Source organism: Schistocerca americana, chromosome 1, assembly GCF_021461395.2.
Source record: "Schistocerca americana isolate TAMUIC-IGC-003095 chromosome 1, iqSchAmer2.1, whole genome shotgun sequence".
NCBI lineage: Eukaryota > Metazoa > Arthropoda > Insecta > Orthoptera > Acrididae > Schistocerca > Schistocerca americana.
In genome coordinates this window covers 245,939,613-245,959,439 of record NC_060119.1, presented here as the reverse complement: position 1 = coordinate 245,959,439, position 19,827 = coordinate 245,939,613, and the positions used below count along the sequence as shown (strand labels likewise).

The following is a 19,827-nucleotide window of genomic DNA, read 5'->3' as shown; positions in this document are numbered from 1 at the left end:
CTGGCCTTTTGAGAGATGACATATGATTGTGATTCACTGTAGTGATCATTTGGCTATGGCAAGCCCCTGTGGCAAATTTCGCTGCACTGAGGGACAACCCCACCACCGCCATGGTGCACCATGGCAAATTTCACTCACCAAGGAATTGCATCAGTGTGGGGAACATCTAATTGATGAAATATGTCAAGCAACTGTTCTTGACAAAAAAAAATTAATTCCCTCCCTCCACTGCCCCCCCCCCCCCCCTTCATCCAACCCACCCCAAAGTAAGCAATTCTCACTCAATTCTTACTGTTATAACATTAGTTCTCACGGACAAAAACAGACATTTTTTATTTTTATCTTGGCTGTGTTGTTATACGTATGAACTATTTCTGACAGATATGTGTAGACTTTTCATGTCATCAAAGCTTCTGATGTCAAATAATGCGAACTGATTTTCAGGCATTTACTTAAATATATTTAACATGATCACAGTTTGAAATAAACGTATAACATTTTACATTGTCATTGTTACAAGTCTTTATACAGTAGATGTCTCTACATCAATACATATTAAAGTAAGTGAGCAATGATGAATACAGCTGAAATGTACAACAGAATTAATATGCAAAGATAGTAACTCTGGTATTGGTGTAACTGCATACAGAAGTATCACATCTGGTGTTAGATATATATTCGTAAAACACAAGGAATTAAACAAGAAAGGAAGGAAATGAAAAAAAAAATTATTGATGTCAGTTACAACAAACTCCAAATACTCCTCAATACATTCATCCTGCTTATGGTGCAGTCTCTAATAATGATCAGAAACCTCATTAAAAATTGTGTAGTTATTTCATATGTTGATGCTGTCATGAAGAGTGTCTACTATCAATAACGAATACTGTAAATGGGATAAAATTCAAATAAAGAGTCTAACTACAATGTGGATAAAGAACACTCAAACTATTTTTCACTGATCTAAGCAGACCAATGAGTTCTGTAAAGTAATTCATTTTCTGTACAATGCTAACACATCCTTCAGTAATGGTTGCATACTACAAATCAGTCTTATCACAACTGTCTAACATGTGGAGTTTATTTTCTTAGATTTCCACTGACCCAACAACTGAAGTTTTTTTTTATGCAGTGAGTGACATATCATTAACCATTATGATTTCAAGAACAAAAGTAAACACTTCATTTACATTTTCAATGTGAAAAGAGTGTTTCTTTCTGTTCTTCTATCAAGACTTGCCAACCGCTAATCAAGAATTCAACTAATGTCAGGATAATTTTAGTAATGTTATGAACAATTTGTGTGGAACACCAATTAATGTTTGTATTTTACAAACAAAATACTACTAATTACCTTGATAAAAATCACATATTTAAATAAAAACGAATTTCAAATAGCAGTTCACAACTGACAACTGCAGTCTTTCAAATGTGTGGATTCTAGTTATAAAATGTACATTATTTATAAAATCAAAAGTAAATTCTGAACCATATCCTGAATATTTTGTACTTTAAGGAAAGAAATTGTGATGCAAAATATACACAAACACATGTAACTTATCAAAAGAGTTTATCAAAAGTGTTCATTACTTCACTTAGTGCCTTTACTAAAGTTTCTTCTACTTGACTAGAATTCTGCCTGCTACTAGAAGTCACCTGGCTTGAATTATGTGAGCCATACCTGTCATTTCTCACAGGACTCAATACTTCTCTGGCAGTATTAGAGGCTGCTAATGACTGTGGTTCTGGAAGTACTACCATCGTATCTCCTGTATCACATGGTATGCTTGGTATTTGTGGTCCTTGTGAGGAGAAGCCATGATACTCTGCTGTTAACACCGGTTTTAAGCCATGATACTCTGCTGTTAACACCGGTTTTATCGGAGAAGGAAGAAGGCCCCCAGTCGGAGATTCAGTGCTGTCTAAGAGTGACGAAGCTGATTCGTCAATAGGTTTTGTTTCAATAGGTAAAGTCACATCAGCTTTAGGAGAAGTGCGTGAAATAGGATCATCAGCACAGCTATTTTCTGTACTGAGATCTGAAATATCAATGTCATAATTAACTGATGCTAATCCTTGGACAAAACTCAAACTCTCCTGGGCGGCAAAGATCTCATCTGGTGTTGCCAGTCCATTGAGGTCATCAGAAAACCCAAACCCTGGAGAAGGTGAAGAAAGGTAGTCATAAGATGTAGAAGCAGGAATAGAATCTGTTAAAAACAACTCTGCTTCTTGAATTGGTAATTTCTTATCAGTTAAACACTGTGTTTCATCGGTTTTCTTTGGAAGCTCAGTTTTTAGAGCAACAACCTGCAAATCAGAATGGGCATATTAAACATTGAAAGAAATGGCTGAACAGTGTATGCAATCACTAAATGAAACTGACAAAACTATATACTAAACCTGTGGAGTAATTGGTGGGGGCAAGGCCTGGCATGTTGGATCATCCGAGTCAATATTGGTTGGAGTCTTCCTTGGGCGAATTTTGAGAGGCGTGCGTGCCAGAACAGCTTCAACTTTCACAGTCACTTCATTCTTGAAAGAAAGAAAAAAAGCAGGAATGTTCTTATTCTTCAAAAGTAATTTCACTATCATAAAGATAAAAAAAATGCAGAAACTATTTTTTGTGGCAAAATGATATATGAGAATCTGCATCCAGATTACATAAATCAAACCATTTTGCTTAGTTTGCAGTTGTTATCCAGCACATCACCAAGAATGTGAGCCAATGCCTGTACTGATGCATAAAAACAATAATGCACTGAAGTCATTCAGTGTGAGTGTGAGTGCGAGTGTGTGTGTGTGTGTTTTTTACCATCAGCACATCTTTTTTTTATTTTAGTCATAATTACATAATATGATGACAATAATAACCATGTATGCACCATTAAACTACTGATCAAATAGCAGAGATGCTTAGCAGGTGAAAGGTACACAGAAAGGGCAATAACTTCATAAGTTTCCAAATAAAGTCCTTGTTTAGACCTATCACTGTAGCTCACTGTCCTTTCCTCCATGTCTCCCTGCTGCTAAAGACCTATTCTATTTAATGAATGGCTGCTGATAAGAACTATATTCCACTGCTGGTTTTACACCGATTTATTAATTTATTATCTACAGCTGTGTTGCTCTGATCACACACCATTAATGGTGAATGTATAGATTATTGGGTTGGTGCATAAGTTCATAGCATTTTTCCATAAGTTTAAAAAACACAACTGATACACACAATAGAAGCTCTAGTCATCAATAATATATTCTCCTTCACTATTTACTACAGTCTGCCAATGCTGGAGTAATTTTTCAATTCCACGACTCCAAAAATCATGTGGTTCTGAGGCAAAGAACTCATTGAGCCATGTTTGTAGTACATTTTCATGTGGACAGGAAGTTCCTAGAAGGTTGTTTGATAGAGCAGAAAAGGTGAAAACCTGAGAGCAAGATCGGATGAATAGTGTGGATGTGGAATGACTTCCCAACTCAATTCAGTATAGTGTTTTTTTGTCAGTCTAGCAGAATGCAGGCACACGTATTGTTGAGTAACATCACTTCACAGTCTTCCTGGTTGTTGGTCTTGGACTATGGTGGCAAGATGTCTCAGTTGTTAACAAAAAATGTCAGTAATTATGGTTACACCTTTGGGAAAGCAATTTGTAGTACACCACATCATCACTGTTCCACCTGATGCATAACATTATCTTTTGTGGATGTGCGCAGGTCTTTGTATAGGGAGCTGCTGCTTTGTTTGGGCTCAACCAGTCCTTCCTTTTCTTTATGTAAGCATAAAGATACCATTTCTTGTCACCAGTAATGATACATGATGCAAATGATGTGTTGTTCACTAGTCAATTGATGATGAGCTAGCAGAGATGCACATATGACTACCCACTGATTTCTGTAATTTTGGCTCAGAAAATGCAGTAGGAATAAACCCAATTATTTAATCTTCCCTGTTGCATGCAAATGTTGCATGATGGTCAAATGATCACAGTTCATCACATTTGCCAGTTCTTAACAATCTTCTTCAAATCCCAAAGTTATTCCTGAATGTGGAGAATTCTAATGTCAAAATGATCACCCTCAAAATGTGAAAAACATTTTTTTGCCATGCTCTGTCCAATGACTTTATCCCCATACATGGTGCAAATTTTCCTAGCTGCCTCCACAGCTGTCACCCTTCTGTTGAACTCAAACAGAAGAATATGTCAGAAATTTTACGATTTCTCCACATGGCACTCCATTTTCTATCATCCACAGCACCACTCACTCCCTCCAAATGTGACCAAACAACAATATGTGAACTCATACAGCAACAATAGACTACAAACAGAAAAGACAATCAAGACATAAAACCACAGACACTGGAATACCAATATGCAACACGCAAATACTATAAACCTATGCACCAACCTAATATTATGGGGATCTGATACACTTTCTCTTACAGAAAACACAGTATCAAAGTAACACAATCAATATTAACTGCTTGGGCAAGAGTAATATAAGCATATCACAGAAGAATCACATACATATAAAAATAATTATATCAGAAATTTACCTCAGAATTATATATTTTCTCTTTAAGTTCTGCTATTCCCTTCATAAGACTTTCATGCCTTGTTCTTAAATCTTCCAACATTGCCAAGTTCTCATACATTAAATGCATTCCCTGCAACAGAAATACCATGGAGCTTCACACAGAGTGTCCAATACAACTACTAGTTACTATATGCGAGTGTAAATAAATTTTCAGTGGCCACACTATTACTAATTTTTAACACCTAGCAAGAAGCTATGAATAATTCTGACATATCTTGGTGCTACAACTAGTACATCTCAATTCACATTCAGTAAGAACAAAAGAAAAGAAGACAGAAGAAAAATTTATGCACCTCTCTCTTGCATCAAGATATCACAGTAACCAGTTTTGGTTGGTACCAGGTTACCTTCCATTAGGAACATTGGGCGCATTCAATGACTTTCAAATGATACAGCACAGCAATCAGTCATCCTTTTCTTGCAGGTTTTATTTGGAAAATCTAGATTTTGCCTAGTGCCTAGTCGTTATCAATGCACCATTTCATAGTAGAAATGCATGTTCTAGTTTGTCAGTCCCCTGTTGTTCAGGCTTCAGTCACGGCTCGTTCAAGACTGCAGTATACACAGTATATTGTATATAGTAGTCATTTAAAAGTCTTGATTGGTTTAACACTGCTCTGCTCGTGTTTTCCTTCTTCTCTGTATAAACACTAGATCCAATACCCATAATCACATGGGCAAAAACAATTAGGGATCTGAAAGAGTACCTTTACATAATGTAAAGATGTGCTTTTAACTCATCCATAAAAGGACATACTCTGACGTACAATATATTTCTTTATCCCATTAAGGTACATCATGAGGACCTATATTATTCATCAATATTTACAGTAGCAGTGTTCACAAAGAAGTTTCAAGGGAATTCTTCTGTGTGTTTAACTGTGATAGGATGTAATAAAATTACCAAACTTTCAACTACACTACTCAAAAGAATTAGGAAAACATGACTTTTGGCATCTGCCGTACTGCACTGAGCATTAATTGAGGACCAGGTATGTTACTCTTTGAAAATCATCTTATAAAGCAATTGACGTGTCTCGGTCAAAGCACGAGGTCAAAATAGCTCAATTCAGTTATGTACGAGGGTTGTAAAAAATGTTCAAATGTATGTGAATTCCTAAGGGACCAAACTGCTGAGGTCATCGGTCCCTCGACTTACACACTACTTAAACTAACTTATGCTAAGAACAACACACACACCCATGCCCGAGGGAGGACTCGAACCTCCAGCAGGAGGGGTCACGGAATCAGTGACATGGCACCTCTAACCACACGGCCACTCCGTGAGGCTATGAGGGTTGTACCAAAAATAAGGTTCCCATATTTTTTTACAAATAGATAACATTGTTTATTGTTATTAATTTACACACTGTTGAAAAGCTTACACTTTTGTCTATTTTTCAACATAGTCTCCATTTTTTTTCAACGCACTTTTGAAGACGGTGCTCCAGCTTTTTTGTTCCTAAGTCGAAGAAGTCTCCCTCCAAACCACTGAGGGACCATGTGATCTTTGCTCAGACTTCATCGTCACTCTTGAAGTGTTTGCCACCCAAGTGTTCCTTTACCTTGGTGAAGAGGTGATAATTGCTGGTGGCTAAGTCCACACTGTACAGGGGATGGGGCGTAACAGTCCACCCAAATTTCTTCAAAAGCTCGCGTTTGATGAGTGATGTGAGGTAGAGCGTTCTCATGAAGAAGCACTACTCCCTCCTTCAGACGTACTCTCTGGCGATTCTGGATTGCACATCGGAGTTTAGTCAATGTTTCACAATACCTGTCTGAGTTTATTGTTGTCCCAGGTTGCATAAAATCAATGAGGAGTACCCCCTTCCAATTCCAAAACACACTCGCCATAACATTTCCTGCCAACTGCGTTTGTTTTAATTTCTTTGGTGGCGGTGAACCAGAGTGACGCCACTGAAGAGAGAGAGAGAGAGAGAGAGAGTTGTTTTGTTTCGGGGTGTAATGAAACACCCACGTTTCATCTCCCATGACAATAGAGTTCCACAACTTCTCCTTGTTGCCTCCCCCCCCCCCCCCCCCCCCCCACACACTGCTGAAGAAACTTGCGAGCACAGTCAAGACATTGTTCCTTGTGTCTGTCAGTCAGCATCTGGGAGACCCAGTAAGCACACACCTTGAGACAACCCAACGTTTCTGTTAAAGTTCTTTCAATTGTGCCATGGGAAGCTTCACGAATGCGTTCAACAATTTCGCAGACAGTGACCCTCCATTCTTTGAGCAGCTCACTGTTGATCTTCTGGACAATCACATCTAAAACCAGCGATCTTCCACTCCGTTCTTCATGGTGAACTTCTGTGCAACCTTCAGCAAAGGCCCTGCACCATTTGTGGACGTGCTGAATGGGCATGCATTCTTCACCATAAACTTCAGTCAGATGCCGATAAATCTCCATGGGCGGCAACTTCCTTGCATGGAGAAACTGGATTACGGCTCGAACCTCGCACTTAGTGGGAGTGGCGATCAATACTTCCAGCTCTGATGGCTGCCAAGCCAACTCTGAGTGACATAGCGAATCGCGGACGGGCGGGCTCGAGTGTGGGGGAACCACTGTGCATGGCACTATTGTCAGATTTATCCTAGCACCTTCCCTTGAGACTGTAGCTCATTGGGAACCTTACTTTTGGTACAACCCTTGTAGTTTCACCTAAAAGACAATGTTTTAATCACTTACAATTAAAACATCAATGACTTTAGAAACAGTTTTCCTTCAAAAAATTCAATTTAAAATATGTACGTCCATTATAAAATGTAATTATCCATTGTACATAAAACAAAAATTTTGCTCAACTTTTATTCTGGTATTTGTATTGAGAATTATGGTTATGTTTCTCTTTAGTCTTATCCTTACATCACACCATTTCAATCAATATCTATTGAATATGATTTGCATGCAAACAGAAACGAGTTGTCCAGATTTTTATTTCGATTCACTAAATCTTTGATAAAATTAGCCTTCAGTGTAATTTGAAATTATATAAAACACAATTTAAGTTAAATGCTCTGTTGTAATTATGACATATAAAGCCACCTTAATGAAAGAAGCTGCCTCAGTTGGAGGTGGGATGAATATCAGCAGAGAGTGCCGGCCAAATGATGAGAGAGAGAGAGGTTGTGGTTGGCCCGACAACGTGGCACTTCAGATGAAAATGTATTTTAATTTTAAATAATGGTATTGTGGCAACACTGATATAGTCATACTGGAGCAATGCATATATGTTTTTTGTTCTGAAAATATAGAATAAATGAAATAAAATCTGCAAAATTTTTGTTTGCTATTCAAACCGCAATTGCACCTCAGACATCAAATAAAGCTTGGGGCCTGAAACTGTGGATGAAATGACATCAACTACAGTAAATATATAATTAAGAATTGTGAATCTCAATATCTACTTATGGGGGCTAGATTAAATGTCAGAAAATGAACATAAAATTATGAGAAGGTTTGCTGGTCAATATATACCTTCAGGAGGCAAAAGTTTTAGTACTGTCACTAGCCACACATCAATGTGCATTAAACTATCCTATCTTCCATTTAGTTACTTCCTCGAAGAGTATCAAACCATCAGTTCTTTCCTTGAAGACAATGGAGGAAAATGTTGGAGAAGGAAAAAGAAGAAGGGCATCTCACATTGATCCCCAAGATCTGGGGGACTCACCTCTTGTGAGGACAGAGGAAAAACAAAAACAAAGGAGGGGGGGGGGGGGGGGGATATTGTATAGAGTACAAGGCAGACAGTACAATGCTTTGTGCCAGCTACAGTCAAGATATGATGGAGACATAGTATAAGGTAACTATGGATTAACAGGAAGAGAAACTAAATGAACTAGGAAGGAAGAGATGGAGATGTGGCAAAAAAAATTAGAAAGAGAGAGAGAGAGAGAGAGAGAGAGAGAGAGAGAGAGAGAGAGAGAGAGAGTCTGCAATAAAGAAAACAGTTAAATAAGATATATAGAAATAATTAGCAACCAGTTGTATAAAAGAAATTTAATTTCTTGACCACTTTCAGACACCTAGTGCCCTTTTTGCTCTTATCAGTGAGCATCAACAATATGATGATACATGCAGCATGTTGCTGTGGTCCAAAAAAATACAATAGCAATAAATGATACAAAAATGAAACCATTAATACAATAAGAGCTCATAAATGCTTACATGTGGTTCACAGCACCTGTGCAAAAATTGTATAAATGAACCAAACAACAAGTTTAGACATCATGCCAGCACTGGAGCTAATCAGCTTGACCAGTTCTGGCATGATATCCGCACTTTTTGTTTGACTTCTTTATATCATTTCTGCATAGGCACTTTTAACCACATGTAAGCATTTACAAGCTCTTGTTGTATTAATGGAGTCATTTTTATAATACTTATTGCTCTTGTATTTTTTCAGGACAACAACAATATCCTGCATGCAATGTTTGTGGATTGTCAGTTGACAACCCATTATTCAATAAAGCGAACAGGAAATAAACGAGGTCCAGATGAGGAAAGGTGGGAAAAGATGCAATCAATGATGGCAGCAATTTTGCAAATCAGAAGAATGAAGAAAGGTTTCAGAAGGTATTACAAGAACAAGGCTGTCATTCAAAGAAAGAGTTACTGGAGTTCACACAAGAGATGAAGAGAGAATACAATGGAAGAAATAACAAATTGCAGCAAAACCTGACACAACTCTGAGAAGATATGGACAAGATGGATTAGAAGGTGACAAGTAACACTGAGGATGATGTTAAGAAGTCAATGAAGAATTGGAGGAGAAGATCCAAGACGCTGAGAGACATTTTGGGCACCAGATTGAAAGGTTGACACAGACGCAACAGCAATGTGATGTTGCTATTCAGGGACTAGCCTCTAAGTGAGACGAACTGGCTGTAAATACAAAGAATGCTAAAGCAGTGCGAAGTAGAGAAAATAATCATAAGATTACACAGGATATGCAGCATTTACCGGCAGTAATCCAACAACTAGAAACAAAAACTGATGAAATTGATAAGAAGATTGTTAGTGAGGAGTTAGCAGTGGGGGAGAGTAGAGTTATTAAGGTGGTGAATGGTGATAACAAGTACACCCAGGCTCATGTAGGACAAAGATATAAGCCTAAGGGAACCTTGCACTCAATGATATTTACGAAATGGTTGAAGGGCATCTTCCCTGAATGTTTCAAGGATGAAGACAAGATGTAATTTGCGATAGATAGAATGGAGGGTGAAGTATTCATATGGGGGATGAAGTAGAAGGACGAAATTAACAGTTATGATCAATTTGAAGGAGTCATCAGTGTGCAATGATGGAAGACCTACTACATCGCAAGGCACTTAAAACTGAAGAGGTACCCTGAGGGAGTTTGTTGAGCATTTGTGGGAATTGAATGGAACTTTAGAGCAGTCACTAAAAGTGGATATAACGATGTCTGCCATTAAGAGAAGGTTGAGAAGAAGAATGAATGAGATCTTATCAGTAAGCCTGATCAAGGATATGGATGCACTGATGGAGGTACCTGAGCAGTTAGAATCAACGCATCTGCAGGAAGACAGTCAAATGCACAAGCAAAACAAGGAGGAGATAACTGCCGAGGAAATCGCTCTGATAAACAACCATCCCACAGAGGAAGGGAGGTGGTCATGGCTACAGAAACCAAGAACATGGTTGTCAATTTTACAACAGTTCCAGAAGAGATGAGGATTTGAGGAATGATGAGAGGGGAGATGGTAGACTGAGGGATAGAGGTAACCTAAATTAAAGGACTGACCAAGAGCATAGTGAACAGGCAGCTCTTTTGTCTGTATACTGAGGGGCAATTGGTATGCTCCCACCTGAGTGAGATTTTTCTTCCTTTTTCAAGTCTCGCTCATCTACCATTTTTCCTGTCCTTTGATTTAAGAGGTTTTTAGGCATTAATTTGTTGGGCGATTAGCAATCCTGGCAAGTACTAAGAAGGAATTAACAAAATAGTAGGACTTATTCATTATGTCAATAAATAGATTTAATAGTGGTTATTCAGATATCATCTAGAATATAGTAAGAGTTATTGTTTAAATTACTGTGTTGCCATAGTCATTACGATTGTCCCAGCAATCCAATCAAAACCAATTAATAATACAAGATAAATATGAACTATTGAAGAAGTCGTGTTTTATGTAATTGTTTGGAAGTTAAATTACAAAAATAGTAATACCAGACCTGAAGGAAAACATCCGTTTAAATATTGAGAAGAGATAATTAGTATAAGTTAGGAATTATAGCTAAACAACAGCTGATAGGTATTGTCAATAGGAGAATGTGTGTAGGGGCATGTAGCTGATAAGTAATAGTCAATGCAAATGATACTGAGATACAGAGAGAAGTAGTGTTACGATGTTATAAAATTAATGAAGTTTGTAATATGTATGGAATTAATGGAGCATTGTGGAGTTTTGTGTTTTTTATGGAGATTAATGAAAATGATTAGTGGATGACGAAGGAATATGGATTTGATGTACATTTGAAATCAAACAATGGGAAATCCCCAATGGAATAATGATAGTATTTTGAAAAGGGAAGTTCTACTCACCACATAGCTGAGATGCCATGTCACAGAAAGGCACAACAAACAAAGCTTATGGCCAAAGAGGCTTTCATCAGAACAGACAACCTACACACACACACGACCACAGTCTCTGGCTGCCTGAATTGAGATGTTGAATTGAGGTAGGTATGTATATGTTCATGGAGATTTATATAAGGTGTAAGACATATGGAATATGAAGTACAGGTGATGTCTGAATGTCATATATGTTCACACGAGTAATCCTATTTATATCAGTATGCATTTAAAGGTTGTAATGATGAACAATGTATGATTCAGTAATCTAATTAGCTGTTGAGGTTGATAATTTATGTTATCAGGTTGAGTGCAAAGGTAGAATGCTGGCTCTAGGCAGTCAATGATGAGAATGGATATTTGAAATGTTGAATCTATGTACCAAAAGATATTCACCATTCTATGTGCAATGTTAATAACAACTGTTCAAATTCAGTAAAAATAGCTTAGGACAGAGTAATACGGCCATCTATTTGAAACCAGTTCTGAGACAATCACGTTAAAGACAGACTTACACTCGCATAATCTGGTAAGAAGAAAGGCACTGCAATTATTTGTACTATTTATAATATTTTGTTTAATATCTTTTGTGTTACTAGAGTGTTACAGATCGAGAATAGTCAGTGGTTAGAGGTATTTGCTCTCCTCCTTGTGTGGCACAGAACTGAGGTGAAGTGTTTTCGGATGGCAAGCCCTACTGGGCATACAGCAAACTCAAGGGGGCACCCGAAATAAAGTTAATAAGAGTTTTTGTACTGTGTTATGTAATAGATATTTCGAATTTCACACTAACTGTTGAAGAGAGAAATTTATTGTACATTATGTATGGAATTTGTGCAAACTATTTCCGATTTCTCCAGTTATACAGGGCGTTTCAAAAAGAAAGAGCAGATTTCAAACATTTATTTCTCAAAAACTACAAATGATAGAAACACAATTCAAACGTTTCTTGTCAGAGAAAGGTTCAAAGTTTTTCAATGGTCCGCGCAGAAGTTCCATGCAAATCCGCAGTGGCGCTGGCGTTTGTTTGTAGGAAAATGGCGACGACACCACAGGAACGATCATTTTGTGTGCTGCAATTTGCAAAGTTAGAGTCCATTGTTGGTGTGCAACGTGCATTCCGCCGTCAATTCAACAAACAGCCGCCTCGTCATAAGCAAATTTATGAGTGGCATCACAGATTCGTAGAAGATGGTTGCATCTGCAAGCGAAAAAGCACGGGTCGTCCACGCACATCGGATGAAAATGTCGAGCGTGTCCGTGCAGCTTACGAAAGGAGCCCTAGAAAATCCACGACACGGGCAAGTCACGAACTAAACATGTCTAAAACAACGGTATGGCGCGTTCTGAGTAAGCGTCTGCACATGAAGCCGTACAAACTGCAGTTATTGCAAGCATTGCGTCCTGACGACCACAACAAAAGGTTCGAATTTTCAACTGCAATTCTACAGGACATGGAAGAGGACAATTTTGCCGAACGATTAATTTTTTCAGATGAATCAACGTTTCACATTTCTGGTAAAGTTAATCGGCATAACGTACGAATTTGGGCGAGTGAAACTCCGAGGGACGTTATTCAACATGAAAGAGACTCACCAAAGGTTAACGTCTTTTGTGCAATTTCGGTAAACAAAGTTTATGGACCTTTCTTTTTCATGGAGAAAACTATCACAGGAACCATTTACCTGGACATGTTAGAAAACTGGCTATTTCCTCAACTTCAGGAAGATTCAAATCACTTCATCTTCATGCAAGATGGCGCCCCACCACACTTCTCTGAACCTGTACGACGGTACCTAAATAACACCATTCCAGGACGGTGGATTGGAAGAGCAGGAGCACAAGATCAATGTCATCGTCTGTGGCCTCCCAGGTCACCAGACCTTACTCCCTGCGATTTTTATTTGTGGGGGTACATAAAGGACTGTGTTTATGTCCCACCTATGCCCGCTACTCTTCAAGAGGTACGACATCGAATTGTTGCGGCCGTGAATTCGGTAACTAAAGACCAGTTGCGTCGTGTGTGGCAAGAAATGAGATACCGGTTTGATATTTGTCGTGTAACAAATGGTGCTCATATTGAGGTACAGTTTTGATATTTGTTGTGTAACATTTGGTACTCATATTGAGTGAAGGACCGTTGGAATTGTGTTTCTATCATTTGTAGTTTTTGAGAAATAAATGTTTGAAATCTGCTCTTTCTTTTTGAAACGCCCTGTATATGTTTAACTTTTTGTGTAATATTTTCTTTCGAGGCAGTTTATGACCAGAGTAGAAGGAATTTACTCAATATTTTATAGTTTCAATGTGTACTTGGATTTAATGTCTTCATTCTTTTTGAATATGTATAAACTTTTCCTACATTCTTTTTTGCCTCCAACTACAAAGAAGTCTTTTCGGGTGGGGATGTAAGGGATCTGCAGTCCCTTATGTACAGAGAAATGTAGTTTTGCCTCACACAACTCAACATAGGCTCGATATCAAAATCAAGTGCCACACAGATACAGCAATTGGTAGTGAGTGCAGTGCTGGGAGTGAACAGGGAGAAGTCGCTATAAGTGAGCAGGACGTGGTGTACTGGCAGAGAGCCACCCATAATACATATATTCAACTGAGCATGTCCCTGATGCCACAAGTTAACTCTCAGCAATTTACCAATGAAGACTATAGAGTTTATTTTGAAGTGTTTATTGAAATACCTACATTGTTCTGTCATTACGCATTTTGTGCCACCTGCGCCAGCCACCTATAATTGAAGTGAAGATTGTGACGTGTTTGTGTGTGGAAAGATATCAAAGAGCACCCGTATTGAGTTTAACCATCATTAAATTGTAAGGCGAAGGGAGCAACTGCCTCACATTTGTGTAAAATCAAGAAATATAACACTTAATTACAATGGAACACCATAGTTATTACTGTTACAATAGAACCTTATTGATTGTGTTAATGCATTATTCTTTCCTCGAAACGCTGATACCAAACAACTCACACAGCAGTACTAGCCAATCAGCTCATTCTTAGGATTTGGTCAGTATAACTCATTTATTAGACTGCTACTTGGTGATTAATAATATCCAAACCAACCGGCAAAGTTTCAATTTTCCCATGACTATCCCTGAAATGAGAACCTCTCTCCCCATGACATCCTCCCCACACCACAAACTGTCACTGTCCTAACCTCCGAAAGACTGTTGTCAAACCATACGACATTCCCAGATTACCCCTGCAGTCACCTCTGCACTGAAACCTGCACCATGCATCCACCATTACCACCAATTCCAGCCAAGACAACAATATTGTTGCTGCCGATATTTTTGTGCCATTGGCTATCTTTCTCTGCCACAAGAAAATTTTTTGGGACATTTCTGCGCCACCCGCGATCTTTTTTGTGGCACGCACGATCTTTTTTGCGGCACGCGCTATCTTTTTTTCGCCACTCGCTACCTCTGTTTTTAAGCAATGTGTGTTCTTTTCCCCTGATCTAGACGTACTTGCTTGGTCTGGTCAACTTTTTCCGTATTTTTCTTATTTAGTGGTCTTCCTTTGGTATTGAACGTTACCAACACAATTTCTTTCTTTCTCGTCCTTCCCTCCGCGTTTTATTCCTTCTTATGATTACTATTTCAACTTTAGTTATTTAATTTCCCTACCCACCAGTTACCCACTATGTACCCTAATCCTATACCACATTATTTACATTCATTCCGGAAACATGCATTCACCGTAGCCAAACTGCAATCCCACATACTTTTCCTCCGGTCCTGCTTAACCTTTGGAATTACCCCTAAAGGGCTTACCTTGAAAGTTCCCATCTCTGGGTGCAATTCCTCCTTCCACCAGTCTCTCCTGGACTTCCAGAACCTTCAATCCTTAGCCCTTACCCAACTTGTCCTGAATCTCTACACTACTTCATGTAACCACCACTCCCAACAGCTCCTATCTCTCTTCAAAGTCCTCCACCTCTCAAACCCTTGCTTGGAGAACACACTCAGGAACATCATCCTAGAAGCCAGCTGCAAACTTGAGTTCCATGCCACACACCACCTGAAAAAACTATCCACAGTGCTAGTGCAACACCTAAGAAGTGGGGTCCCTCTCCCTATCCCTCACAAACACCAACCACAACAGAACCTTCAACAAACCCCCCTCATAGCCAACAAACCTAGCCTAGCCACCCTACTCAATCTCCCCATCCCAGCACATACCCCACATAGACCAAATCTCAACTATAACCACAGTCAAATGCCACATATCACCAGTCCCAATTCAGTCCTAAACCTCTCATCCAGATCCCTCTCTCCTCATGAGACATCTGTTCTATCAAAAGGATTAACCTTTAGCCCCACGCCTAAATTCAACCACACTGCCATGGTTAAAGATCTCCTCTCATTCACCCGGAACCTCAACTGGAAATATCACTTCACTACCCAAACACAGCCCCCAAATACTAGACCCAGTGTTGAACCCTGTCTAGAACAGTTCCGACTGCCTTCTCAAAGGGATCCTCCTCCCCTCCCCCAAAACCATCCCTTGCAGACATTTCAGGAATTCCTCACATCCAGTGTTGCCTCCCACTCCTTCTTGAAGAACATCCCGACAACCCCCAACATCACCCCAGCTGAATCCCGTGCCATTAAGGAGCTGAAAATAGACCGCTCTATTGTCATCCTCCCGGCGGATAAAGGCTCCACAACTGTCATACTTGACCGTGTGGAGTATGTGGCAGAAGGACTGCGTCAACTCTCCGACACCTCAACCTACAAAGCTGTTACCCAGGATCCCATTCCCTCCATCCAGACTGAGCTGCAAAAAATCCTAAAAATCCAAGGTACCTCACAAGGCCTCACAATGGCTTCCATAGACTTACTCACTCCACCTGAGCCACGTACCCCTACCTTCTACCTATTACCCAAAATCCACAAAGAGAACCATCCTGGCCGTCCCATTGTGGCAGGCTTCAAAGCCCCAACCGAACGTATCTCAACTCTGGTAGACCAGCACCTACAACCTATCACCCGTAGAATCCCATCCTACATCAAAGACACAAACCACTTCCTAGAACGCCTCAAATCCATTCCCACTCCTCTCCCACCTGAAACCTTTCTTGTCACCATAGATGCTACATCCCTTTACACAAACATCCCACATACCCATGGTCTCTCTGCCCTTGAGCACTACCTCTCCCAATGCCCACACGAAGATCTTCCAAAAACCTCGTTCCTTATCACACTTACCAACTTCATCCTCACCCATAATTACTTCACTTTTGAAGGCCAGACCTACAAACAAATCAGGGGAACGGACATGGGAACCAGGATGGCTCCGTCCTATGCCAACCTCTTTATGGGCCGCATGGAGGAGGCTTTCCTGAGGACCCAACAGCTGCTTCCCCTGGCCTGGTATAGGTTTATAGATGACATCTTTGTGGTCTGGACTCATGGTGAAGAAACACTCCTTAATTTCCCCCATAACCTCAACTCCTTTTCGAATCTGAATTTCACCTGGTCCTTCTCCAAAACCCAAGCCACCTTCCTGGATGTTGACCTTCATCTTGTTGAAGCTCACATCCACACCTCTGTCCATATCAAACCCACAAACAAACAACAGTACCTTCACTTTGATAGCTGCCATCCTTTCCACATCAAACGCTCCCTTCCCTACAGCCTAGGTATTCGTGGCAAACGTATCTGCTCCAGTGACGAATCCCTCAACAATTACACCAATAACCTGACCAATGCTTTCCTCTCCCGCAACTATCCTGCAGACCTTGTCCACAAACAGATTTCCCGAGCAATACATTCCTCCCCATCCAACAACAATGTTCCTACCCCCAGACCACACAGAAGCATCCCCCTTGTCACCCAATATTATCCTGGCCTCGAAAACATCAACAAATTACTCTGCCAGGGATATGACTTTCTCAAGTCAACCCCTGAAATGAGATCATCCCTTGACAAAATTCTCCCCACACCACCCAGAGTTGCCTTTCGTCGCCCCCCTAACCTCCGTAACATCCTTGTTAAACCCTACAATATTCCCAGACTACCTTCTCCACCCAGCGGTTCCTACCCCTGTAACCGACCCCGCTGCAAAACCTGCCCCATGCATCCCCCCACAACCACCTACTCCAGCCCCGCTACTGGTAAAATATACACAATTCAAGGCAGGGCCACGTGTGAAACTACACATGTCATTTATCAACTGACATGCCTGCACTGCACAGCCTTTTACATCGGCATGACAACAACTAAACTGGCTGAGCGCATGAACGGACACAGACGAACTGTCCGCCTAGGAGATGCCCAATACCCAGTAGCGGAGCTTGCCCTCCAGCATAATTCTAGGGACCTAGGAACCTGCTACACCGTATGTGCCATTTGGCTTCTCCCACCCAACACCAGTCCCTCTGAACTGCGGAGATGGGAACTTGCACTCCAACACATCCTTTCATCCCGCCATCCCCCTGAACTGAACCTACGTTAAACAACCTCAATCCCATTTACTCTTCAGTCTTCTCCTCTTTCCCTTTCCTCTTTAGCCATTCACACATTTTTTCATCCTACATAGTTGTGTTTATCTTTATACTATATATCTCTTTACTTCTGTATGCATCCTCTTTGGTTTGAAACTGGCACAGTACTTACAGTAGAATATCTTTGGCTTCCCTCTGACAACCATGCCTCCATCCTTGCTACCCTCCCTATTTTCCTTTCCCTGTTGCTTCATAACCTGGGTTGTGAGTAACTGAATCTCCTTTCCCTTCTTCCCTTTCTTTCCCCTCTCTCCTCCTCGATGAAGGAACATTTGTTCCGAAAGCTAGGAACGTAAATTTTCGGTTCTGTTTTATTTGTTTTATGTGTATCTATCGGATGTACTGAGCTGAGGTAAGTACTGGCCAGCCCCTCTATCTCTTTGTTAGTATTTGTTTCACATCTCTTATGAGATTTTCCATTAATCATATATATCCCAAAGTGTCAGAGACAGAGAAACTTACAAAATCATGCAAGTTGTTTACAAACTAACTTGTGTCCACTGTACAATGTTTTATATAGGAACATTCACCACTAAACTGGTAGAGCACACTAATGGCCATAGAAGAACTGTCCACCTTGAGGATACCCATTACCCAGTAGCTGAACATGCTCTATGGCATAAATGTACAGGGCTGAGTGCCTGCTACACCATACAGGCCATTTGAATCCTCTAACTTGATAGTAGTTTGCCTCAACTCTGGAGATGGTAATGTTGCCCTCTAACATATCCTCACATCTTGGCACCATCGGGGACTTGTCTGTGTTAACATATGACTGTCATAATATTTATTTCATTACTTTTTATTGGTTTTACTTTCTCATCTTCATTCTCTTCCCCCATTTCTCATGATTTTCCCCCATCTCCTCCTAGATGTTAATTGTACTATTCATTTTATTTTTTATCCTCTTAATCCACCATTACTTCTCATTCTGTCATATCTGGACTGAATCTGGCACAGTGTTCTTAGGACCTAGTATCCTCTCTGACAGCTCTCATTTCATCATGGCCTCCCTCTGTTCTAACAACAGGTGGGTCACACTCATCCTCAGTCTGACCTATCCTTACTTTTTAACCTCCCTCAGCCTAACCCCCTATCCTCCCCAAGGAAGGCACTAACAGTTCAAAAGGCTAGAATATTTTTGTGTGATTTTATATTTGTCTTTTGGCAGTACTTAAAGCTTTGCCCCTGAAACTAAGTACTAACGAGCATTTCTGTCTCATCATTCTGTATTATTCTCAGATGAATTTTAATTTTGATATGACAAATAAACAGAGGTAAATCTCAGTATCTAATAAAAATGGTCACTGTGTGCCACCGACAAGGATAAAACGCATGTAAGTGAGTCCATTTCTAGGTACCTGCATATTAATGCAGAATGATTTAATTTATAACTTAGGAGAGAATAATGACAGTATTATGGAAAGGATAGACTGCTAGACTGTTACTCACCGTACAGAGAAGATATTGAGTCGCAGACAGGTACAACAAAAAGACTGCTATACATTTGAGCTTTCAACCAAAAGTTTAACTTTTAGAAAAAACAGACACACACACACACACACACACACACACACACACACGTGACCACTGTCTCTGGCCACTGGGGCATGCTGCAGTATGCCCCAGTGGGCAGAGACAGTGGGCGTGTGTGTGTGTGTGTGTGTGTGTGTGTGTGTGTGTGTGTGTGTTTCTGCTTTAGGAGGAGGCCTTTTGGCCAAACTCAAATATGTAGCAGTCTTTTTGTCTTGCCTGTTTGTGACTCAGTGTCTACTTTATACGGTGAGTAACAATCTATCCTTTTCATAATACTATCATTAATTTAGAATTTCATTTTTTTGATTAACACATTAGCACCATGTGTTGCCACATGGCAATGTTTGTAACACTTTTTTAAAATCGTTGTTTCCATGACATCAACGAAGTGAGTGTGTTGGCAGCACTGGATTACTTTCTGCAAGACTGAAAAGATCACTACAATGCAACAGTTTTAACAATACATTTAAATTCTGCAGCGTAAGCAGTGTTGTAAGTCGTCGTTTGCTGAATGACGAAGAAAAATGGAGTATAAGTTCCAGTAAGTATGTTTTA

General features: G+C 39.9%; 1 protein-coding gene across 3 annotated transcripts in view; it reads right to left on the bottom strand.

Moving 5' to 3' along the window:
• Positions 1-434: 434 nt before the first annotated feature.
• LOC124553929 (rab5 GDP/GTP exchange factor) overlaps positions 435-19,827 on the bottom strand; it is a 72,036-nt gene continuing 52,643 nt past the window's right edge. For 2 of the 3 annotated variants that reach the window (XM_047127980.1, XM_047128048.1), the window contains exons 9-11: positions 4,559-4,669; positions 2,404-2,535; positions 435-2,310 (exon numbers count right to left, since the gene is read on the bottom strand). In XM_047127980.1, the coding sequence (XP_046983936.1) occupies positions 1,561-2,310; positions 2,404-2,535; positions 4,559-4,669 (993 nt within the window). In that variant the 3' untranslated portion in view covers positions 435-1,560. The remainder of the gene's footprint in view (positions 2,311-2,403; positions 2,536-4,558; positions 4,670-19,827) is intronic. The other variant, XM_047128119.1, reaches the window with a different exon arrangement.